The sequence below is a fragment of the Balaenoptera ricei genome, chromosome 14, assembly GCF_028023285.1.
Source record: "Balaenoptera ricei isolate mBalRic1 chromosome 14, mBalRic1.hap2, whole genome shotgun sequence".
NCBI lineage: Eukaryota > Metazoa > Chordata > Mammalia > Artiodactyla > Balaenopteridae > Balaenoptera > Balaenoptera ricei.
Genome location: NC_082652.1, coordinates 47361348 through 47386724, shown reverse-complemented (window position 1 = coordinate 47386724; position 25377 = coordinate 47361348). Strand labels below are relative to the sequence as shown.

Below are 25377 nucleotides of genomic sequence, written 5' to 3'. Positions count from 1 at the left end.
TATGAATGGCTTATTATTTAGCCTAATTACTATCATTTTAGGAATTATGCATACCATTAAATGCATCAGATTTATTTGTGTGAATTTTATCTTATTACAGTGCTAGATTCTGTTTTGTCAGCTGAGTCATGGTAGTCCGTACTCACATTGACCGATGGATCTTACATTTGATCTATCCTTTCTCTGTAAGTTCCTAGGTTACTCTTTAGGTAAATCTGACCTTTCTAAGATTAGCTACTTTGCATATCTTGTCACACTAAAGGATGGGTATTTGGTTATAAAAGGCAGCAAACATTGTCAGGAGAACAGGCAGACATTAGAAGATCGCAGATTTTTTCCTAGCTTACTCTGTGAAACCTAGGCATTTACATTTTGAAATACTTCTCTCTAGTATGCCTAAGTGCTTAGTGGAAGCCACTGATGGATGTTCCTGCCTACTTAGGATGAAGAGTGGGGATGGGAAGACGAGTGGCTGTGAAACCTTATAGAATATAGAATAGCAGGAAGAGAGGAAAGGAAAGAGGCTCCCTCGAAGAGGAACTGAGTGTTTTACAGTCATCCCTCAGTATCCAAGGGGGATTGGTTCAGGGGCCCCCAGGGTACCAAAATCTGAGGATGCTCAAGTCCCTTTCAGTCAGCCCTCCATATGTGGGCTCTGCATCCACAGATTTCAACCAACCTTGTGGATGTGGAGGGCTGACTGTATGTGTGGAATCATGGCTACTGAGCTCAGAAGACTTGAAATGGGAAACCTCAATAGTTGTTGGTTTGTATTTCATGAGAAAAGGAGGTGAAAGAACTTAGTTCTGTTAGTCCTTAGTTCTCTTTTAATTCTTAGTTGGTTTTGATTGAGGTAATGGAAATGGTTTTCCATCCAAGAGTCATTCCTGTTTCCATGGTATACGTTAGAAAAACTGTTAGTAAAAACATTTCTAGGAATATCAAATATTTGTTAATTTGGAGAGTGAGTGCTTAGTAGACCAGGAACATCTTAGAAGTTTATAGTTTTTCAGTTTTGCCTGTCAAGGGGATGCATGGTAGGTACTCAAAATAAATTTGTTGAATTGTGTTTGTGAATTCTCTCTCTGAAGAAATGTCAGTAAAGAAGATGACAGTAATAGTAGCTAAATTTACTGAATGTGTACCTTTGTGCCTGGCATTGTTTCATCTAATGGATACAACCACAGCGGGAGGCCGGTATTACCATCTCTTTTTACAGATAAGGAAACTGAGGCACAGAGAAGTTAGATAATTTCCCCAATACATAGAAGCTAAGATTCAGCTCCCCGTCAAACCTAACTGCTTAATTAACTCTTACGTACTGTGTGTTCATTGTCTCCTGTGTTGATTATGTTGAAATTAAAAAATAGTTTTTAAATACTTGAATAAATTGGAATAAGCTACATTGTAATGACATGCAAACATTTCCCAAAGAATATTATAATATTCACCATATTACTCAAAAGCAAAAAGTTTAAGTGCTTTGATTTTCTTTGGCTGATTTACCAAAGATAGTAGGATGACCATATAATTTATCATCCAAACTAAAACTGAAAGGTGATATTAACAATTATATGGTGATAACAGGAATAAATGGTACTGTCCCAGCAACTACATTATGCCATCACCCTACTGATTGTTGTTTGTCTGACTTCGTATTAAAACAATTCTTCACATTTTTGACCTTCTAGGGGGATTCCTCAATGTCAATGTAAGTGAAGTCAGTTTTGATGAAATTCATCACCTCTTCTCCAAGGATTTAGATATTGAGCCAGGAGGTCACTGGAGGCCTAAAGACTGTAAACCCAGGTGGAAGGTGAGGTCCATTTTTTCATAAGTAGTGTGACTGTTACTATGCATTTGAGGAAAAGTGTGTTTGATTCAGAATATAGAGTCAAATCCCTTTGTCTTGGTAAATTTAAGACATCAAAATGTTTGTGTTTAATGTGTAAGTATTCCCAGTCCAAATGTGAGTTAATCGTGTTACCTGTGAAGATGAACGGCACCTGTGCATATACAGATACCTGCTCCTGTGTTCAGTCTCTTGGAGATCCTGGTGATAAGTACCACGCTTGAGATTGGCTTGGAAAACAGATGATTTTTCCTGTTCTGTTTGGAAGAGAGGCTGTGATTTCTTTGCTTCCCGCTGCTGTCCCTAGTGGTTACTGACACCTGCAGGCGTAGCCCCACCAAGGCCTGGAAACAGTGGTTTCCAGTTGGGCCCAGCACTGGGGTTCCTGAGTCCCAGCGTTCTAAAGACGCTGCTCGGCGGCCACCGCAGGACACAAAAAGAAGAACTTCGGGCTCTTCTTTGCCTCTGTTTCAGAAGGCAGGGCACAGGCTTTTAATCTTTCTGATATATCAGAATCCTACTTTTAATGTTTTGTTTGAAAAACTATAAGGAAGTGGGCCTGCCCCTGCTGCTTAAAAAAAATTGAAAACCATGGTTTAAATCAGAGTTGTTCTCAGTACTGTGAAATTGGTTAATAAGCGCGTGTTCATGTAATGTTACATTTGAATAGGAAACAGCATTTATGTAATTCAAGTGAAAACTACATATGATTAAATCAGATATTACATCCTGAAGGATTGTGCTGTACCCTTAATCTGGAAGCAGTTTTCAGTTCCTCTTTTAAATATCAGTTTTTTGCTAAAATATTTGTCTTTTGGTACCAAAAAAAGTCACTCCTGGGAAGGAGAATTGTATGCTGTTAAGCTTATGATAAAAGCCCTCTGACTTAAATGGCCTTGAACTCTTTGTGTTTGGGGATGTTGGGGATGTGTATTATTTACGTCTGCATCCCTAACGTAGAGCTTAGCCTCTCTTGTATAAAAGGGAAGCGCTAAACCCAGTTTTGTTGAGTTGAGTTTATGAGACAGATACATGTCTTGTTACAAATTATTAAATACATGTTTGGGTTTTTTTCCCTCAAACAAGTTGTAAAGCTGCTGAAATGGATTCCAGTACAGATTTTGGCAACACATTCTATATTGCAGTTGTTTTATACTATTTCCCAGATCAAATTCGGATAATAAATGAATCTTTTCCTATTTCATGATTGAGTTTCCTCACATTTGTATATAAAATATGGCCCAATTTACATAATGTTACTTTAAAAAATGTCCTGGGCAAAATAAATTCTTTTTCTTACTTGGGTGATGAGTATATATGTTGAACGCTAACGGAAGAAAAAGCATACTCAATTAATCACAAAGGCTGTGGGGTAGAATGGAGGTTGGTTCTCAGATGTATATTAATACACGTGGTGTATACCTCTCACGTGTGCACTGTGTAGTATAGCAGTAGGATAAGTTGGGATCAGGAAAATTAAGTCTTCTTGTCCTTTCTCCAGTGGTCTATATCAGATGTTGGATTTTAAATTTTAGCGTTTGTTTTCGTCTCATTTTTTAGGGGAGAGGTATATCACACATAAGTAGTTTCTACTTACAGATTTTAGTAGACTGTAAACTCCAGTGAATCAGTAGGTAACAGTATTGAAAGGGAAGTTTCAGGAGCCAGCTAATTCAGGGATCTAAAAATTGGCTTATTTTATTTAGGAACTATATATGGTACTGTTGCTCTTATTTCAGTTATGCCCAAAGCCTTCTCAGAATATAGTCTCTAGTTCTGAGCTACACAGCTCAAGGTATGAGAGGGAATTTGGAGATCATTCAGAGGTGACCTATACCTGCTATACTTAATCAAATAATCTTCCCCCCCACCTCACCCCTGCCACCTGTTTACATTCTAATAATGCTGCATTCTCATCTTGGAACTGAGCTGAGAAGGAAACAAGAAGTAACGAGATTTATGTGAAACATCTGCTATCAACTTGATTCTTAATATTTGAGGATCTTTTTCTTTTTAAAAAAATACCAACTAAATTCATCGGAGACCAATTAAGTGGAATTAATCTTCTAAAATAAGTGATTTCACCAATTCCTAGGTATTTTGAACATCACGGGTCGCAGTGGAAGATTGAGCACAGGTCGGATGCCTTGTAGAGGCAAGATTATTTCTAAAAGGGAGGTTGGGATAGGAGGAAAGGGATGCTTTTCAGGTCATTAAAATGAAGTGTTTACCTGTGATGTTGCCTGTGTTCCATTCAGAGTTCAGATGCAGGCCTGAACCACTTTGGTCTAAAACCTAAGGCTTTGAAGAGTCAGGCAACTACTTGTTGGGGTTATCTGCTCGGAGCCCTGGAGTCCTGTTTCTAGTCCAAGGTTCCTCAAAGATGGGTCTTAGTCACCTGTTTCAGAGGTACCTGGGGTGTTTGGTAAAAAAGAAGATTCTTGAACTCAGTCCTCAGACATTCTGATGCTGTTGGTGGAAAGAGACGCGAGCCTGCAATTTTTTTTTTTTTAAAACATCTTTATTGAAGTATAATTGCTTTACAATGGTGTGTTAGTTTCTGCTTTATAACAAAGTGAATCAGTTATACATATGTTCCCATATCTCTTCCCTCTTGCATCTCCCTCCTTTCCACCCTCCCTATCCCACCCCTCTAGGTGGTCACAAATCACCGAGCTGATCTCCCTGTGCTATGCAGCTGCTTCCCACTAGCTATCTATTTTACATTTGGTAGTGTATATATGTCCATGCCACTCTCTCACCCTGTCACATCTCACCCCTCCCCCTCCCCATATCCTCAAGTCCATTCTCTAGTAGGTCTGTGTCTTTATTCCCGTTTTGCCACTAGGTTCTTCATGACCTTTTTTTTTTTTTCCCTTAGATTCCATATATATGTGCTAGCGTACTGTATTTGTTTTTCTCTTTCTGACTTACTTCACTCTGTATGACAGACTCTAACTCCATCCACCTCATTACAAATACCTCCATTTCGTTTCTTTTTATGGCTGAGTAATATTCCATTGTATATATGTGCCACATCTTCTTTATCCATTCATCCAATGATGGACACTTAGGTTGCTTCCATGTCCTGGCTATTGTAAATAGAGCTGCAATGAACATTTTGGTACATGACTCTTTTTGAATTATGGTTTTCTCAGGGTATATGCCCAGGAGTGGGATTGCTGGGTCGTATGGTAGTTCTATTTGTAGTTTTTTAAGGAACCTCCATACTGTTCTCCATAGTGGCTGTATCAATTTACATTCCCACCAGCAGTGCAAGAGTGTTCCCTTTTCTCCACACCCTCTCCAGCATTTATTGTTTCTAGATTTTTTGATAATGGCCATTCTGACCGGTGTGAGATGATACCTCATTGTAGTTTTGATTTGCATTTCTCTAATGATTAATGATGTTGAGCATTCTTTCATGTGTCTGTTGGCAATCTGTATGTCTTCTTTGGAGAAATGTCTATTTAGGTCTTCTGCCCATTTTTGGATTGGGTTGTTTGTTTTTTTGTTATTGAGCTGCATAAGCTGCTTGTAAATCTTGGAGATTAATCCTTTGTCAGTTGCTTCATTTGCAAATATTTTCTCCCATTCTGAGGGTTGTCTTTTGGTCTTGTTTCTGGTTTCCTTTGCTGTGCAAAAGCTTTTAAGTTTCATTAGGTCCCATTTGTTTATTTGTGTTTTTATTTCCATTTCTCTAGGGGCTGGGTCAAAAAGGATCTTGCTGTGATTTATGTCATAGAGTGTTCTGCCTATGTTTTCCTCTAAGAGTTTGATAGTGTCTGGCCTTACACTTAGGTCTTTAATCCATTTTGAGTTTATGTTTGTGTATGGTGTCAGGGAGTGTTCTAATTTCATACTTTTACATGTACCTGTCCAATTTTCCCATCACCACTTATCGAACCTGCAGTTTTTATCGCGTGCCTCCTGTTTGAGAAGCTCCTGTACGCACTGGAAGTGAGGGGGAGGGGAGGAGGGACCTGAAACACTGCAGGAGAATGAAGGCTTGGCAGCTTCTACTCTGTTCTGTCTTAGTCAGTGGCAGACAGCTCGTGCATCCTTAAAGGTAGGCAAGTCTGAAGCCATGTCATTTAGGGACATCGTAGCGGTGGTGTGCTTCAAGTTTGAAACTAGGACAAAATCTTGGTGGGGAAAATTTATGTAGTCAACATTTTTCTTGCTTATCTCTTCATGGTGAGTATAGGAGAAAATGAGCAAGAATGAAAAATAGGTGCATAAATTCAGTAAGATTAGTGGTTTTGAAGTGGGAGCAAAGTGCGTGTGGATAATTTTGCTTGAACAAGAGGTGGCGAGGAGAGATTCATGAAGATGACTCTTGTTTTTCCGAAGGTAATGACCAGATGTTTAGTTCTATCTCCAGTGGAGATGCTTCAACAGGAGAGTGGCTCCAACAGCAAATTAGGGCACATGTAAGAAAGAATGTCCTGAAACAAAGGCTATTAAACCTTGAGATAAATTACCACAGAATACTGAGATCTTCTCTTCCTAGGCAATAAATTGTAAACTGTTGACAGTGACTTTCCACAGCCAAAGGAAGGGACGTGCCAAATGAATTTTTAGATGCTATTTAGCTTTGTTTTAATAAAAACTTTACTTTAGGCATATTCAAAACCTTTGATAACTGTCTCATTAATATGTGGACATGCATTTGTTATAAAAACGACAGTTTAGCTTCTTTGAACTTGCCATGACACTGGTCATTTCTTTCTCTTATAATACTCTCAGTTTCCATACAATATTAAGGAAAAATCAACTCAATATTTTAAATGTTTTATTGAAGAAATTACTGCATTAGGGGCCATGACTACCTTCGTTTATTCTTATATGTTCAACTGATTACTCAGCCTCATTGTATTCAATTAATATGGGCTGTCTTTAATATGGACTCTGCAGCTTTTTAATAGCTTCTTTCCTTATATATCTATAATTCGTCTTAACTGCTTTTCTAACCCATTTACATCATAGGCAGCCAACTTGTGGCCAAATTCAAAACCAAGAAGGGCAAGCTCGATCCTAATTTTGCTAGAAGTTATCACACTGATACACTTCAGATAAGGTCAGTGGTAGGGATTTGTACTTGCCATGTAACTCCTTTCACTTTCATAGCAGTTTCCTATCCCAAGAGTAAACTTAGGGGTTCCTGAGCTGCTTTGGGAGTTGTATAGATGTGGGAATTCTGTGGAGATGCCAACAGTGGATACTGAGGCCTGTCAGCAAGTCTCCTCAGTCAGAAGGGAGTGCTCAGCACCAACCGTGGCCGTTGTGTGGGGTACAGGAGGGAATCTTAGATGTGGGTTCCGTGTTGTTCTGTAGCCTCGTGGTCCTCAGGCTCATAAGCCAAGAGGCACCTTATGGAGCAAACCAAAGAAGAATGGGGCCCAGAGTGGGGCTGGCAGAGGCACCAGAGCCTCTTTGGTTCCCACCACTTACCAAATGTGAATCAATGTAGACATGAAAATATCAGCCTCATAACAACAACCATTGTCTCTTTCTCTTTTCCACTATCTCATCATCATTAAGGGAAAATTAGTGGTGGAGCTTTTAGTTTAGATGTCTTCAGTTTTATGAAACTATGTATTGTTCTCTTTTAAAATAAAACTATTTTAATAATTTAAAATTTTCTCTCATGTACGATCCTGGTAATGTAAAATACACAGGTAAATGTTACTATTTTCTATTGACTACATCTAATGTCATGTCCTGATTTTACAAGTAGGATCAGATCCTAAACCTATGCATTGTCAATTATTTGCATTTATTCATTCATTAGTAAAATTTATTTGGTATAGTTGAAATTTTAATAAGTCCTATGTTTAATGTTGTTACATAATTTTCTGTTTAACCAGTTTATTAGGCTGTATTTAAAAATCCAAAATATAGAATGACACATAGACATTGTTATTAGACATATTTTGATTCTTATGTTCTTTGAAAATCTAATGATTTTGGAATTTATTATTTTTTTGGCATTTTTTAATTGAACTATATTTGATTTAAAACATTATGTTAGTTTCAGGTATACAGCAAAGTGATTCATTCAGGTGTACAGCAAAGTGAATAGATATATATATTCCTTTTCAGATTCTTTTCCATTATAGGTTATTAAAAGATACTGAATATAGTTCCCTGCGCTATACAGTAAATCCTTGTTGCTTGTCTATTTTATATATAGTAGTGTGAATCTGTTAATCCCATACTCCTAATTTATCCCTCTCCTCCCCTTTCCCCTTTGGTAACCATAAGTTTCTTTTCTACATCTGTGAGCCTGTTTCTATTTTGTATATAGATTCATTTGTATCATTTTTTAGATTCCACATGTAAGTAATATCATATAATATCTGTTTTTGTCTGTCTGATTTACTTCACTTAGTATGATAATCTCTAGGTCCATCCATGTTGCTGCAAATGGCAAATATTTCATTCTTTTCTATGGCTAATATTCAATTGTATATATATGCCACATCTTCTTTATCCATTCATCTGTTGATGGACACTTAGGTTGCTTCCATGTCTTGGTTATTGTAAATAGTGCTTCTATGAACATTGGGGTGCATGTATCTTTTTGAATTAGAGTTTTCATCTTTTCCAGATATATATGCCCAGGAATGGGATTGCAGGATCATGTGGTAGCTCTATTTTTAGTGTTTTAAGGAACCTCCATACTGTTTTCCATAGTGGCTGCACCAATTTCCATTCCCACCAACAGTGTAGGAGGGGTCCCTTTTCTCCACACCCTCTCAAGCATTTGTTATTTGTAAACTTTTTGATCATGGCTATTCTGACTGGTGTGAGGTGATACCTCATTGTAGTTTTGATTTGCATTTCTCTAATAATTAGCGATGTTGAGCATGTTTTTATGTGCCTGTTGGCCATCTGTATGTCTTCTTTAGAGAAATGCCTATTTAGGTCTTCTGATTTTGGAATTTATAATCTGTAGAAAACTTATTTGTTTTAATTTCAGTTTTTAGAAAATTCACAATTATAATAAGGCTAGCTTAGCTCAGAAATTGCTAAGAAAAGCAATGGTTAGAAAACATTTTAGCTTTTTCAAGGGCAAAATCTGAATTGTAGGGTCACTTGACTTGTATGATGAAGTTTGGATCCAGGAAAGAGGACTTGAGTAAGTGATGATTGATCATTATTCATTTATTCCCATATCATAGGACACACTTTGTAAACAGTTATTTTTAGTCTTGATCTTGAGAGTCTCGATCATTTTTTTTCTTATTAGAAGAAGGATTGATCTACTGAGAAACCATTTTAATTCCCATAAACGTGGTTTGTTTTTTTTTTTTTTGATTACATAAGAAACACATTTCTTTGGTTTATTTAAGGGATGAATTTCTCTGATGCTTGTGCTTGTTTACCTTATCTTTTTTGTTGAGCTTAACATTTTAACATAATTGTATTATCAATTTTAAACTGAATATTATCCTACCACTGAAATAAACATGCAGTGTATCAAAAATTTAATTGTGCATTTTGATTAGATGAAAAATATTATATTAATATAATTATCAAACTTCATTTATATTCCATGATATATCTGTTATATTTTTCAAAAATATCTCTAGACCAGGTGAGCCATGTTAGATACTGGATATTCAGGTGGAATCTCTTTTAAATTCAATTTAAAACCCATAAACTTATTATTTATGATCTACTTTAAAACCTAGAAATCAGTCTCGACGCATCCCTCTCCCTCACTCCTTATATCCATTCCAGGAACAAATCCTGTTCATTTACCTCTTCAATGTTTCAAAAATTCATGTACTTCTCTTCTTGTCCTCCACCCCGCCTCTGTTCAAGCTACCATTACCTCTTGTCTTGACTTTGCATTAATTTCTAACCAGCTCCCTGAGCCCACTTTTGGTTTTCTCCAACCTGCTTTACCCTGCTCTTCATAGTAGTGTTTGCCATCACCAAAGCTGATTTTATCACTCTTTTAAAATCTTTCCACGACTTTCATGGTTTTCATAGAATAAGGACCACAATCCCTAGAATGACCTTCAGAGCCCATTTATACCTCTCCAGGTTCACAAGAGCATAAATGGCACAAAGGCAAGGGCCTTGTCTGTTTTCGCTCACTGTTGGATCTCTGGTGAGAAAATTCATGAGTAAGAGAATCTCAAGGGTCAGTTTTTATCTTTTACCTCTAGGGCTTGCTGCTGTATTTATTTACGTATGTGACTCTTTTGTTTTAAAGGTGGCAGTTCTCATTCCTTTCCGTAATCGCCATGAACATCTTCCAATTTTTTTCTTGCATCTGATTCCAATGCTCCAAAAACAGCGGCTGGAATTTGCCTTTTATGTCATTGAACAGGTGAGAATATTTTTCAAAATGGTAACTAGGTATACTAGAACGTAGTAAACTCTTAGATACTGTGTGATTAAAAGTGTGTAGTTTAAGGTTAATCCTTGGTTTTATATTTGGGTAAAATTCCATTTTGGACTGAGCCTGTTAATTGTGTGTACCACATTTTGTTAATCCTTTTATCAGTTGATGTGTTCCTATCATTTTAAATCATCTAATGTCTTACCTATTAAAGTGAAATATATATATAATTATTCATATTATCAGCTAATTTTTTCTCTGTAAATACTTTAATATCAGTATTCCGTATGTACAGTTTCTTTCAGACTTATTTAAACCCTTTGGAGATATTTTCTGTACTTCTATGTTTTTCTACTTCTGTCATCACCTGCTTTTGTACTTAAGGTGTCATCTTGGATTTCTTCCTTGGTCTCTCCCCAACCCCATTTCCCAAACACTAGGGTCCTTGCTGAATTTTGTCACTGATTGCTATATAGTATTTCTAAAGTGCATTTTGTTCATGTTTAGAATACACTGAAATTTGGATACTTTTGGTTTTGACATTGGTGACCTCATTTTATCCTGATCGGTCCTTCTTTTTACTAAATCTGACTAAAAATGTATTTCTTTATTTATCAGTAGACAGAAAGTGACCTAGCTTATATTAGATGCCTCTGGGATTTATTTTTTTTTTTTTGAAATATTAGAAAATATTCAAATTCTCTTCCTAAGATTGTTACAGTTAGTGTGTTTTCCCAAGTCCTTTGTGGCTGATTTTACCTTTTTTTTTTTTTTTTTAATTTTATTTTCTCACTCTTAGCTTTTTTGCCTCTATTTTTCCCCCTGGAAGTACTGGGTATTTAATGTAACTTATAGTTCTCTGTGTGTAAATCACCCTTTTAAGGTCTGTTTCCTGTTCATATAATGATGTATATAAGGCATATGTGCTTTTTAATGCAATCACCTATATTATGAAAATTAACTTTTTTTAACCTGATAGTAAATAAAAAATTTTAGCTACTGTCATGATAGCCATAGTTATAAACTTCTAGATCCGTTTTACCAACTGCTAGTTTCCTTTTTTGAAACTTCAGTCTTCATAATGTGTTGGGGGATGAGATATCTGCCTCTGTGTTTTTGAAGGCATTTTCTCCTGAGAGTCCGACACCATTGAATTGTTTTGTGTATGTGAAGAAGAAGTCTGCAGAGCAGCTAAGGTCCATATTTTATAAACGTCTTAAGTCTGAATCTTAGCCTTGATCAGTATTAATTCAGGCCTGTATGTTTGATAGTGTGTTGTGGTTTTGAGCTAGTAACATCTTTACCACATATGAAATAGAAGAGTCATTTTCCTGCTGGACTGGTACCAGAAGGGCTAAGCCTTTGACGAGCAGCTCAGAACTCCCAGTTAAATATGGAAGGGGGTACAACATGTTTCCCTCTTTTCCTTGCCAGACTCCTAAAATGAATGAAAGAAAAAAACTTGTAATGAGTTATTAAACTATAAAGACAAAGAGATGGAAGTAGTTGAGCGATTTCAGCCCATCTCTGGGAGTCAAGAGGCAGGTGGAGGGCTTCCCTGGTGGCGCAGTGGTTGAGAATCTGCCTGCCAATGCAGGGGACACGGGTTCGAGCCCTGGTCTGGGAAGATACCACATGCCGCGGGGCAACTAAGCCTGTGCGCCACAGCTACTGAGCCTGTGCGTCTGGAGCCTGTGCTCCGCAACAAGAGAGGCCGCGATAGTGAGAGGCCCGCGCACCGCGATGAAGAGTGGCCCCCGCTCGCCGCAACTAGAGAAAGCCCTCGCACAGAAACGAAGACCCAATGCAGCCAAAAATAAATAAATAAATAAATTAAAAAGAGGCAGGTGGAGGCCTGGCACGCCCTCCCTTAGCCCAGCACAGGGGGCTCAGACCTACGTGCTGTCGAGGGGGATGGTGACAAGGACTGAGTCAGTCTGCTGGACAAAGGCCCCCCTGCACATCTCAGCCCTTGAAAGACGAACTGAAGCACTGGGCTAAACTAAGGGATTGTTTAAAAGTTTGATTGCAGAACAGTCAGATCCCTAGTTTCTTAACTTGGCTCGTGCTGCCAGGTGATTACTCTGTTGTATCTTGTAGAAAACGAAAAGTTTCTCCTCGGAGAAACCAGCGCGCGTCCTGCCGGTGCTGATGCAGCCGAACTCTGGCACCTCAGAGCAGAGGCTTGAGTCGGGTTGCCTGCCGACCCCAAGCGCCCTCTGTCCTTCTCCTTGTCTGGCTGTTTGAAGCCAGTCGTTCGGTGTGAATCCCCCCAACCCCTTCACCTGAGGCAGGGCGTGAGCGGCCTCTTCACTAGAGAAGTAGCTTAGCCCCAGGGAGACGATGCCTGGTCTAATGTTGGGAAGTCTCCAGAGCAGGAGGCCAGTTCCTCACTTTATCACCTCCATGAAGCCCGCTTTCATTCATTCAACAAAGGGGAGACAGCAGGGGACAAGCCAGCTGAGGCCTCTCGTTCTCGTGAGGGAAGGAGGGCAGTAAATAATCGTGTGGCATGTCAGGTGGTGCCTGGAGCTAAGAGTTGGGGCAGAGAGAGCAGTAGGGGCAGGGAGATGTGCTCCTTCCTTCAGAGTGTTTACGGAAGGCTCTCAGAGGAGGTGAGGCGGGAGCGGCCCTGAACAAAGGAGCAGCCCGTGCTGACGTTCGGGGATGCGTGTTCCAGGCAGGGCAGGAGAGCGCATGGTGTGTCTGCAAAGTGGTCAGTGTTGCTGGAGCGACGAGCGAAGAAACACGTGAGGGAGGAAATCATAGGCGGGAGAGACGCAGGTAATGAAGAACCTGGGGGAGGACTCGGGTTGTCCCGTGTAAGGTGAGAAGGTGCTGGAGGCTTTTGAGTGGAGGAATGGCGTGATCTAATGGACTTTGGAGAAGATGACTGTGCGGAGAGTAGACTGAGTGGGAGCTTCTGCCACTGGGTAGAAGAAGGTGCTGACTCGGGCTGCGGTGGTGTTGGAGGGAGGAGGTGAGCAGTGGCTGGGTTTGGGCCACATTGGGTTTAGAAGTCAAATTATTTGCTCTTGAAGTGGACGTACGTTGTGAGCAACGGAGAACGGTCAACCAGGACGCAGGGTTTTTGTCTTGAAGGAGAGTGTCGCCATTTTCTGAGCTATGGCACACAGAGCGCCGGCGAGGAGGATGGGGGCTTCTGTTTCTGTTTCAGTTTGGCTTAGGGATTTGCTCGTGCCCATGCGTGTGCGTGTGTGGTGTGTGTGGAGCCATGAGTGCTGTGCCACAACCTCACATACGTACATGGAGGTTCCCCTCAGCTTTTTAGTGCCTTACTCTCAACCGTGAATGGGCGGCAAAGGGTTCCCACAAAAGGAGACAGAACCAATCCAACAAAAGGGATTATAGAAAATATAGACAGTGGAGGGAACAGAGAACATTTTTTTAAAAAAGAAAAGAAATTAACAGTAATAAAAACTCATAATCGCTATCCACAGAGAGTGAAGGAAAGATAATGCATCTGTGAAATGAAAACATCATAAAGAACAATCAGAATAAGAAAGTTATCCTAAAAGAAAATGTGATAAGTAAAACAAAACTTTCAATAGAATGGCTGGAAGATAAACTTAAGAAGATAACTCTTAAACTAGAACCAAAGCAGGAGAAATTAAGAAGTATCAATGCCTCACAGGGGTAACCACCTCCAAGATGGTCCCCAAGGATCCTTGCCTCCTTGTATGGTCTCCTGCCACAATGAATAAGGGCTGACTTGTGTGGACAACCACACTGCAGAGTGACAGTGTGTGATGTTTGAAGCTAGGTCATCAAAGACACTGCCGCTTCTGCTTTGGTCTGTTGGATCACTTGCTCTTGGGGAAACCAGCTGCCATGTCATGAGGACGCTCAAGCAGCCCTGTGGAGAAGAAGTGACTTGCCAGCGTCATCTTGCTGGCTGTGTGACTGAGTCCTCTTGGAAGTGGATCTGCCAGCTGATGCCCAGACATCATGGAGCAGTGATCAGGGATCTTTGCCGTGCTGTCAGAATTTCCTATCACAGGTCCTTTGAGCATAATAAATGACTATGGTTTTATTAGCCACGAGTTTTGCTGTGATTTGTTACACATCAGTAGACAACAAATACACTTACTAATCAGAGTTCTGAAAAAATATAGCAGGAAAAAAACGGGGTTGGGGTGGAGTAAAATGACCAAAGAAATAATATAAGAATATTTCCCAGAAGCAAAGACATGAGTCTTCAGATTAAAAGGGTCCACATGTACACATGAATAAAATACAGAGCTTTAAAGCATATTATTTTGAAACTTTAGAATGCAAATTAAAAAGGGAAGGGATCAAAAAGGTTCTGTAGGAAAAATTACCAGTGATTATGTATCAGAATCATATGAACCTTCTCAGCAGTGCTGATACCTAGAAGATTGTGGAGCCACATGCCTTTAAAATTCTAGGGGAAAGGAATTCTTACGTAGAATTTTTTACCCAGTCAGAATGTCAGTCAAGTGTGAGGGTAGATTGATGGCATTTTCAGTCATTCATTGGCTAAAATATATATATATATATGTATAATATCTATGTGTGTGTGTGTATATATATAGAGAGATATATATATATATATATATTTTTTTTTTTTTTTTTTTCTCCCATGGATCCTGAGATAGGAAACTTCTGAAGGATGTTCCTCAGCAAATTGAGAGAGCCAAGTAAAGGACACAGATGATGTAGGGAATGAAAGAGGAGGCCCAGGATGATAGTTGCACATGGTCAGACCAGTCAAGACTGGAGCAAGACGTGAGGGCAGTGGCAGTGGCAGCTGGAGTTGGGCTTGGGGGGCGGCTGGAGGAGGAATCGATAAATGGTTTGATGTGTTTCAATGATTGCATCAGTTATTAAAAAATACAGGGCATGCCTGCTGGGGCTTTTGTACAAAGTAATAATAGTTATATAGAAAAGAGAAGACAGTTATGAATCTCAGTTTGAGAAAGAAAACAGAATCATAATTTACTCAACAATCATATGTATACAGTCACAATAATGCAAATACCGTGGACTTAACAAAAAATTATGACATAACTCTGTTGGGAGAATGGATGGAGGGGCAGTGAATGGGGGGGTATAAATCCTCAGTGACCATGGTAAGAAATCAATAGTGTCTAAAAAGTTAATGAAGCAAGGGGATATCAAAACTCTCATTACCTTGAAATGAGGAGATACGTACCAGAATAAACTACTAGAGGTGTGTAAATGTACTGCTTTTGGAAGATGAAGGTGAGTTAGACATAAAACTTCGTATTTTTATTATAAGCCGTTAAGTATTATGTCCACATTTAATGAAAACAGTTTTTTAAATCTTAAAGGAAAGTCATTTGTTCAAGCTGATGATGTACCAGTAATAATATTATAATTTAGCTGCCTTTCCTTTTTATTCTCCCCATTTCATTGGTGAGGAAAAGCTGTAAAAAGTAAAGTGATTTCTATTACCTCAAGTTAGTGCAGGACCCAGGACTAAAAATTAGTGATTTTTCACTTTTGAGGGAGCACTCTGGTGATGGCTGCACTGTGCATCTCATCCACTTCTTTCATAATCCTTTGTTGTTTTATGTTTTGGAGATGATTTTGAGAAATATTGCCAAGGCATAGGTAAATTGCTCTTTAATTTTCTTTAGCTGTAGCATGAAACCTTTTATTGCCCATGCACCTTAATATAATTTTCCTTATAAGTAAAGGGAAGTGGTCATTATATAGGAAGTTGGGTTCTGTGTAATAAGTTCCCACTTTTTTTGTCCCTTCAAATGCTCTTGGTCTTTATCATAAACAAAAATAATAAAAATAGAAACTGTTGTCTGGACACTTTGTTTTCCCTAGTAATAAAGGAAAATGGTTATAATAAAGGAAATTGGGTTTTGTGTAATAAGTTCCAATTGTTTTTGTCTCTGAAAATGCCTTTGTCTCTATTATAAGCATTAGTAATACAAAGTTAGCCCTCCCTGGCCTTGTTATATAAGAGAAGGGTTACTGCTTCTTGAGTCACTTTGTTTCCTGCTTCTTTTAGTCTGGGCACCATATGGAAAGCTTTGCTAAAAAATACAACCTATATTATTTTCAATGGCTTTATTCTTTTTCCTGGTCATAAATAATCTATATCCTGATACATTTGAAGTAAAACAGAAACATGAATTATATCATTATATAAATTTGATGATCTACCAGTGGCCCTGATAATAACAGTGTTTTCTTGTGTGTTACCAAAGTATAAAATTATGTAATAATTTAAATAGTATATTTGAAAATCCTGAAACATGTTTATTATTTTATCAATTTGGTTTGTATGTATTTATTATTAGTATTTGACCATGATTCAACAAGTTATAAAGGTATAGAAAAAAGTCATGGCAAAGCCTGAGTACCTTTCTGTTTTTCTCTTTGAGAAGACTGGCACACAGCCTTTTAACCGTGCAATGCTCTTCAATGTGGGCTTCAAAGAGGCCATGAAAGACAGTGTCTGGGACTGTGTAATCTTCCACGATGTGGATCATCTACCTGAAAATGACCGAAACTATTACGGATGTGGAGAAATGCCACGTCACTTTGCAGCCAAGCTGGATAAATACATGTATATGTAAGTAATGTACACTCTTCTTTTGCAGCACACCTGCAAAATCATGTCATTGAAATGGTAGCAGCGTTATGTGCCTGGATCTGAGAGGGCTCAAGAGCCTAGAGAGTATCTTTAACTCCAGCCCGTCCTCGCAGGGAGCCGGGATGTAGAGTCGCTTGTGGTCCATCCAGTTGCTTCCTCACATACGGGTTTCAGCGTGGGGTGGTGGGAAAGAGAGCCTGGTTTCTACGGTCCAGGAGATGTGGACCTAACTTCTGATTTTCACACTTAGCAGTTAGAGGGCTTGGATTTGCATCTTAGGACTTGGCTCTCTGAACATTGGTTTCCTTGTTCAGGGAGCACTAGAGCCCATCCACGGGTTCTGCGAGATCCCAGGCGCTGGGCTGCCCCAGGTAGGAACACAGCACAGGCTGGCTCCCCTCTCTTCCCTTCCCCCCGGGGTTGTTCCCGTGCAGTGAAGGCCCGCTCTTCTGCAGTATATTTTCTTCTTCCTAAGCTATGGATTCTTGACCTGCCTTTAATAATAAGAAACAGTTTTTCGTTCTCTGACTGGAGATGCCTTGAAATGATACTGTCATCGGAGCTGTGACAGTGACTTAAATTGACATTAAAGGTATGATTTGGGAAAGAGATCACAGTTTCCATTGACTCATGGAAATGGAGAGGAGAGAAAATAGCCTGGAGCAGGGGAGGTGTTGCCTTCATCACTGTTCTGCCTGCTGCCTGACCTGTCAAGTTAGAGAAGCAAAAAGTCTCAGTGATGAGACCAGGTGAATTAACGCTGAAACAGGGAGAGTGCCTTTTTTTTGTTTTTTTTTTTTACACTGGTTGTTGTCATCATTGGAAAACCTTTTCCTTATTGCCATGGTATCTGAAATCCAAGTCTGGCGTTACCTTGGGAAGGTCATCCAGGTTCAGGATCTGATTCTTAGCACTTCTGGAAACTCAGTTTTAGTCAGCCCACTAGAGTCAGATTGAATTTAGCGTAATTGATTTTTTACTAACAGATGATCATAAATGTCATATAAACTAGGAATTCTAAATTAATTTTTTATTTGAAAATATTAATTTCTAATTAGTAAAATATTCATATCTACCTAGACTAATCCCAGGGTGCATAGGGTATCTTGGAAGTTGGAATAGAAATTAGAGAGGATGGCAGCAGAGCAGGGAACGGGCTGGACAGTGCATGGGCTGAAGTGTGATGAAGTGTCCCTGCCCACAGTGGTGCCCACGCCGCGAAGGCTGCTGACCAGAAAGCTCAGGTCCCCAGAGCAGTGTCTCTCTCCCTTTGGACAGTGTCAGGTCAACACTACTAGACGTGTGATTGTCAAGCTTCCGTTTTCTGTTCTTTATCTATTACACCTTCATTTTATCTAATCTTTTTCTGTGCTGGGTATAGTGCAGTTGATTGTTTCTGCATTTAAGCAGAACACTAAATGGAATTAACGTGCTTGGCAACTTATACATGTCAGTGAACACACACACACACTTATCCATTTTTACCTATCTACTGATTTCAGGTTTCTCCCAAACCACTAGCCTGGGCAAGCATAATGCAACTGGTGTGGGAAACACAATGGTGCCATGAGCGCTTATTGGCCCTATTGGACCCCAACTGGTATCACAACTAGAATCTAACTTCCCCAGTGCAAGCCTCGTGAGGTACCCTGGGACACCGTGGTAGACTTTGGGGTCAGTATTGCTGTTACTGTCTTGGGGTGCCTTTGGCCCAGTGTGGGACCAGGATTGCTTTGTCCCGCAGCCTAGAGTTCTCTGTGGGAGCTGCCTCTCTCATCTTCCGTGGCCACACAAGGTCCCAGCTGGCACACAGCACTTCCTCCCCGCAGAGAGTGACTCCAGAGTCCTTCCAACAAAAAAGTGAAATCTGCCCCTTCTCTTCCTCTGAGGCAGCTTTGCTTTAGTCCTGGCCAGACTTCCCTCAGTGTGATTTTCAGAGGCTGCGTGTGGTCGTGTTTTCTCTGCTGTTCCTCCACATTGGCCTCGTCTATTCAGGGGCTCTGGCACGTGGCTCTGCAGTAGCACATGTGGGGCCACAGGAATTTATGCAGGACTGCAAGTCTAGGGATGCTGCCTCAACATCAGAAAACCAGTCTGTTTCTAAACAAACGACTTCGACAAATTCCATGGAGGATGAGTTAGAGAAAAGTAAGGAAAGTAAAACCCAGGTTTAAAAATATAGTCATTTCTCAGAGAAAGGCAAGTACTGTATGATCTCACTTATATGCAGAATCAAAAAAAAAAAAAAAACCCAGAACTTGTAGATAAAGAGAACAGATTTTGGTTGATTTTGGTTGCCAGAGGCAGGGGCTGGGGGTGGGTGAAATGGGTGAAGGGGATCGACAGGTACAAAATTCTGGTTGTAAGGCAAGTCCTGGGGATGTAATGTGTAACGAGGTGACTCTAGTTAACAAATACCGTACTGTATACTTGAGAGTTGCTAAGAGAGTAGTTCTTAAAAGCTCTCATCACGAGAAAAAAGTAGCTATGCATGGTGATGGATGTTAACCAGACATATTGTGGTAATCGTTTTGCAATATATACATATATCAAATCATTATGTTGTACACCTGAAACTAATACAGGGTCAATTACATCTCAAAATATTGTCATTCTTCTAAATATTAGTGCATTAAAAATAAATATATTTGTAAATATCCATGAATATTTTGGGAGTGTAGTCCAAACAGAGAAGATCATTACAGGAATAGGCAGCTAGTTTTTTCAAAATTAAATGCTAGACTTGTTTTTACTAATTTATATTTATCCTAGTCTATATGATAAATAATGTATTTAATAAATTAAGATCAATTAATTTAGGAAATCAGCTTAGTAACATCTAACATTGCCTTAGCAGCTATTGATCAAGTCTACTTTTGGTGTGAAAGTAGACCATTTTTGAACACTAGGTCTTGAGTCTTATAAAGTAACAATACTAAATATTAAATTTCAATTACCACAAGTGTTTTGCATAACACAGTTAGATGTACTTGTTTCACTAGAATGTAAAGATGTTTTGTTTCTTGGTGTACTTTACATTTCCCAGAATATGATTTAATCAACATAATTGTTTATATGGAAGTAGGGGTATATTTTGCAAAGCATGTAGAAGACTGAAAACTCGATTTCATATGGCAAACAGTTTTGATTTCATTTTTAGAATGCTATATTCTGCTTTCTTTTTTAGTCTCCCTTATAAAGAGTTTTTTGGCGGTGTAAGTGGACTGACAGTGGAACAGTTCAGAAAGATCAATGGTTTTCCTAATGCCTTCTGGGGATGGGGAGGAGAAGACGATGACCTTTGGAATAGGTATGTTGAGGTACAAATTGCTTAATAATGGAATTTCTATAAATTTCCTTTCTATTAAGTAAACTATACTTTTCTATTCCAGGAAAGGTTTCTTCGGGGTGGAAAATTTTTGAGGTTCCTAAATCCTATGTTGTGTTTCTCCCTTTTTTATTGAGAGTAGTACCCTTTTGAAATTACTGGCAGCGCATACATTAGAGCATTCTTTTGCATTTTAAATTGAACTCACATAATCTATTTTTATGTTAGATTTTATTTCTTAATGTATTTTCACTTCTGTATGTTGTATTGTAGGGTTCACTATGCTGGATATAATGTAACAAGACCAGAGGGGGACCTGGGAAAATACAAGTCTATTCCTCATCACCATCGAGGTGAAGTCCAGTTCTTAGGACGGTAAGTTTAATATCATCTTTAGATATCAAGGTTTCAAAATTATTTAATTATGAAAGAATTTTTTAAAATGCATTGCACTCCCCACAAAAAACTTCTGAAGGGAATTTTCTGTCGATATCATTTTTGTTTATAAAAGGAAAGCATTTTGTGCTTGTTTTGAAGAGATATACATATGCATATACCTACATACACACACACATATATGTATTCATGTTATATTGAAGAGCCCAGTTAATTATTTATGTAAAAATGTTTCCTTAACATAAAGCATAATGCATTTTATTTCTTAAGCATATCTAATGTGTAAGAGTGCAAAATAATTTTTCTCAGGTAGCATTTTAAGACTAGTAAAAATGTTAATTTAGAATAATGATCTAGAAAGATTTTTAATTATGCGTAAGAACCAAAAATCGTAAAGAGCTTAAAGTGCTTTAATGATAAGAATGACCTTGCGCATATTCCTCATCAATTTTTCTTTTCAAACATGTTTCTGTTACTTTTAATTTTTTTCTCTAATGCTATAGGTATAAATTACTAAGATACTCAAAAGAGCGCCAGTACATCGATGGGTTGAACAATTTAGTATATACGCCAAAAATACTGGTTGATAGGTTGTATACAAATATATCTGTAAACCTCATGCCAGAGTTAGCTCCAATTGAAGACTATTAAAAGAAGTAGCTCTCATGACAAGATAGACCACAATGCTGGATCGGGAACTTGGAGTGCACTGTTAATGGAGGTCAGTGAATGGATGTGTCACAGTGCCCTGGGTGGTAAGAAGAAGAGCCTGTGTTCTCAGTGTTTACTTGTGGGATTGTATACAGTCAGCCTTCTTCCACCCACCCATCCTCTATCCTGAGACACACCCCATGGCGAGCACTGCAGAGACCAGATGCTGTCGCTTAAGTCTGGCAGTCAAGAGAGCTCCCTACAAAGAGAAAATTTTTATACTAAAATCTATAATTTAATTCAAGAGAATGCTTTATTTCCATTTAAACATATTTTGTACATATGTGACATAAATTAATGTGTTCAAATTGTTGAAAAACAAGATGTGTTGCATTTTTGCATGTAATGGGTTATGCCTTTATGGGACTTTTATAAACATTTTTTTATTTGCATGGAATAAAACAATGTAAATTTATGTCACTAAACAAAGGTTAACCTTGTGTGAAATGAAGGAACTGTCAATTGACAGCCAACTAATACAGTACACTGTTATACTAGTTTTGAGCTTTATACCTTCAGCTTTTTGTGTGGAAGAAGTCACAGCTTCCTTAGGGTTTTAAAGGGTAAGAAGAAAGGACTTAGCTTTTCTTCCTACGGAGGATTACCTATTTTTTTTTTCCTTGCTTGCAGTCTCATCAGATTTTGCTAAATCACAACCATATAGTTTATGTATATTGCATGAGTATTACCAAGAAAATCTTAAAAGTTATGATGTGACATGATATAAAGGACCTCTTTATGTTAAACGTCTCTCATGTACCTCTGGTGTAAGTGTCAGGGATTTTGTGCCTCAAAAAATGTTCCCAAGGTTGCGTGTGGTTGTACACTATATTTTTTTAATTCATAGTGAGCAGCGCTTTTATTATTTCCAGTTCAGAAGAGCCAAAAAAAAATCTTCATTTAAAAAAAGCAAAACAATTTTTTAAAAGACTGAGTTATGGAAAACCCAGTAGTACTTAAAATATACAAATGAATTATACTATTAGGTAAGAAATTAAATGTTCTATTTTTATGAAGATAAATGCTTAGTAGATAAAAACAAATTTTAAGTTTGATTATTAGACTCATAGGATTTCAAGTTTGGAAGGGATCCTTTTTAATGTCGGCCAATTTCATTCAAACTACATGTATTTTTTTCACTTTTAAGATATCACATCTCTGGTGTTAATTTCCTCACAAAAGCATAAATTAATAGAATTATATTAAAATACATTATCAGTTATTTAAATGCATTGGTGTTATTAAGACACTTCTCTAAAAACAGGTTTCTCTACCTGACATCAAGTATATTACTTAATCTTAAATTTGGATGGCATTTTCATAGCAAAACCAAACAGTATCCTTACTTTGAAAATTATCAATTATGGTTAACCAAAGATTCTTTAAAATATCTTAAGATATTTTCACAAATTTAAAACAAAAAATTATATATCTATAAAGTGAATCTTCAACAACATGAGGAACAATAGAAATGGATTATTCACCTAACACAGAAATATGGTTATTTATCTCTTAGGTTGTAAATTTAATTTTGAAGTTGTCATTTTCTATGGCAAATATTGGTAACACAAATGACCGCAAACCAAATCATAAAATAACTGAAATTCTTACACTTTGAGAAAACTGATAGCTCTCTGTTATGATACCAAACAGAATTTTTCTACATTTATTTCTTAGAAATATTTCCAAAATATTTGTTTTTCATTTTTTTGCTGGTACTCAGAATAATGAAAAATCAAACCTTCTGAAAAGCAAGGTATTTGTTCTTAAATTGTGTATCTATTCACTTTCTGTTTCTCATAGCCAATGCAGTTTTTTAATTTGATGAAATGAAAGAAAGTAGGCTGGGAAAGTTAACATTTGATCACTAACAAGATAGTAGGGGCATAGGAGCATAGTTAACCCAATAATACTTAAATATTTTAGTCATGGGGGAAATTAGGGCTGTTTCTGAGTCTTATTAGGAAAACATATTTTTCTCTTTAATATGGAGCTGCCCACATTTTGGAATCTTCTCATTTTGATACACATTTTTACAGTTTCAACAGAACTCCATTGTACTAGTATTTGTCTTATTTTCTTGGATTAAGTCTAGTAGTAATTTTTGTTTTAGGAGTGGGGCCATGAATATTCTGCTTTTTTCAGTTTTGAATACGGTGTGTCATCCTGTGAAAGCCATCTCAGTAGTTTGCTTTATGTCTTTTGTTTGTTTTTGTTTTCTTTTTAAGTGCAGACCTCAAATTGATTGTTGCCTATAAATAGTAACTTTTATATGTTTGCGTATAAGTGACATAGCTTTGCCCAATTATCTTCATTGTACAAAAGTAACTGTATTCCATAAAAATTAACAAACACATTGCAAATGCAAACTATCTTTATAGTTTGGTTGATTTATTAGTGAACATGTATTGATTACCTACTCTATCAGGTGCAATGCTAGGTATGTCTACAGAAAAAATATTATTTCATTTCTAAACAAATCAAGTCAAGCAAGTTGAAACCTTTCTAAAATTATGAAAACATCCTCTGATAACTTATGTGTTGTATTTCTTAGTCTCAAAGTCAAGAAACGTATATATGTGGACATAGTTATGAGCTCCTTATGGCCCTACTGGGAAACTTATATAGTGCCTTTCAACTAGAGAAAGTAATAATGATTAATGGGCCTGTTTGTAGAAAAGAAAAGGAAAAAGTGTACACATTTGCTGTAACATTATGTCTCATTCACAGTGGAGATGGTCATTTAAGTCTTTGCCAAAACTGGGGTTTAATGAATATTTTTTTAAGTCTAATTATAAATTTCTGCCTGTATTTTGTGAAAAGGTGTTCAGTAAGAAAACCTTATTTGCAATATTATGTAAATACAAAAGTATGTATTAAAACTTGCTTATTCTCCTTTCCCAGCCAAGATGTTGATATGCATTTTAAAACAAAATGGGAAAATATCCAATACAATATTCTCCTTCTTTTGGAGGCTCTGTACACGTGAAAGCAGGCTTTGTGTCATTTTATTTGGCCTTTGCTTATCTCTGTTGTATTTTGTTGTGTACTTTTCAGACAAATACTGGTACTCTAGATGTATTATCTTTTATTTGCAAATATGCCAATGAGAGAACTAAAATGGTCATAGTGTTTATCAGAAAAAGGAAGTGTACTTAAGATTATTTTATTTATTAAGATCTGAAAGGCTTCTATATAAATGCACTGAAATAAATGCTAGTAATTTCTTGTACTCTCATTTTTTTTTTTTTTTTTTTTTTTTTTGCTTCTCATGGAAATGTTTGTACTTTTTTATCATTGTCTTTTATGAAATATAATGTTCTAAAGACCTGGTGTGATGATGTAATTATTTTCTCTCGGAAACTTTTTTTGGGTTATCTGGGGTTTTGTTGTGTTTGTGTTCCTGAATTCCAGGTGAATTGCTGGTGAATACCTTGGTTGCACTAGGATTACACCATGAGTATAAGGTGATCACATATGCCTTTGCAACAGTGTCTGTTAAATACATTTAGAGATCACCTCATAGCTTGGGCCGCAGAAGAGACACCGTGACATTTAAATATTTTTCATCAATGCAATTAGTAATCTACTGTATCAAAATGAATATTTAAGAAGTCATTTTTAGCATAACTTTCTTCTCCCTACACAACTTCAGTAAACTAAGCTGGTGTGTTGTGGGCAATTCCCTTCTTGTTTTTCAGGTATTAGGAGTCTGAAGATCTTTAAGGCAAATAGTCAAATCTCAAAAATACCTCAAGACTAGATTTGCATTTGGGACTAGATGGTGAGATCATGACTTTTATCAACTTTAATTATTTGCGTAATGAATTCTCAGTATTATTAATTTGTATGCATAGTACGAGCTACCAAAATATTGTCCACTATATATCACAAATAAAGCCAATCATTAAGTCATAATCATGTAGTCATTCAAATCATGCAAAGCCATAAAATGGAGTTCGCTTAGTCTGCCCCAGGTTCCTACCTATGGTATTAATGTATCCTCTGATGAATCATGCCATGCCAACTTAATTTAATGGTTTTATAATTTTTTTGTTGTCTTTATTTTTTTCTTCCAGTTTGATTGAGATACAATTGACATACAGCACTGA

General features: G+C 37.6%; 1 protein-coding gene across 2 annotated transcripts in view; it reads left to right on the top strand.

The window, feature by feature from the left end:
* B4GALT6 (beta-1,4-galactosyltransferase 6) overlaps positions 1 to 24995 on the top strand; it is a 66460-nt gene extending 41465 nt beyond the window's left edge. The window contains exons 4-9 of one of the 2 annotated variants that reach the window (XM_059894068.1): positions 1692 to 1816; positions 10083 to 10199; positions 16622 to 16809; positions 20018 to 20140; positions 20432 to 20533; positions 24967 to 24995. In XM_059894068.1, coding sequence (XP_059750051.1) covers positions 1692 to 1816; positions 10083 to 10199; positions 16622 to 16809; positions 20018 to 20140; positions 20432 to 20533; positions 24967 to 24973 — 662 coding nt within the window. In that variant the 3' untranslated portion in view covers positions 24974 to 24995. Of the gene's footprint in view, positions 1 to 1691; positions 1817 to 10082; positions 10200 to 16621; positions 16810 to 20017; positions 20141 to 20431; positions 20534 to 21057; positions 21507 to 24966 lie in introns of those variants that run through there. The other variant, XM_059894067.1, reaches the window with a different exon arrangement.
* Positions 24996 to 25377: the final 382 nt, after the last annotated feature.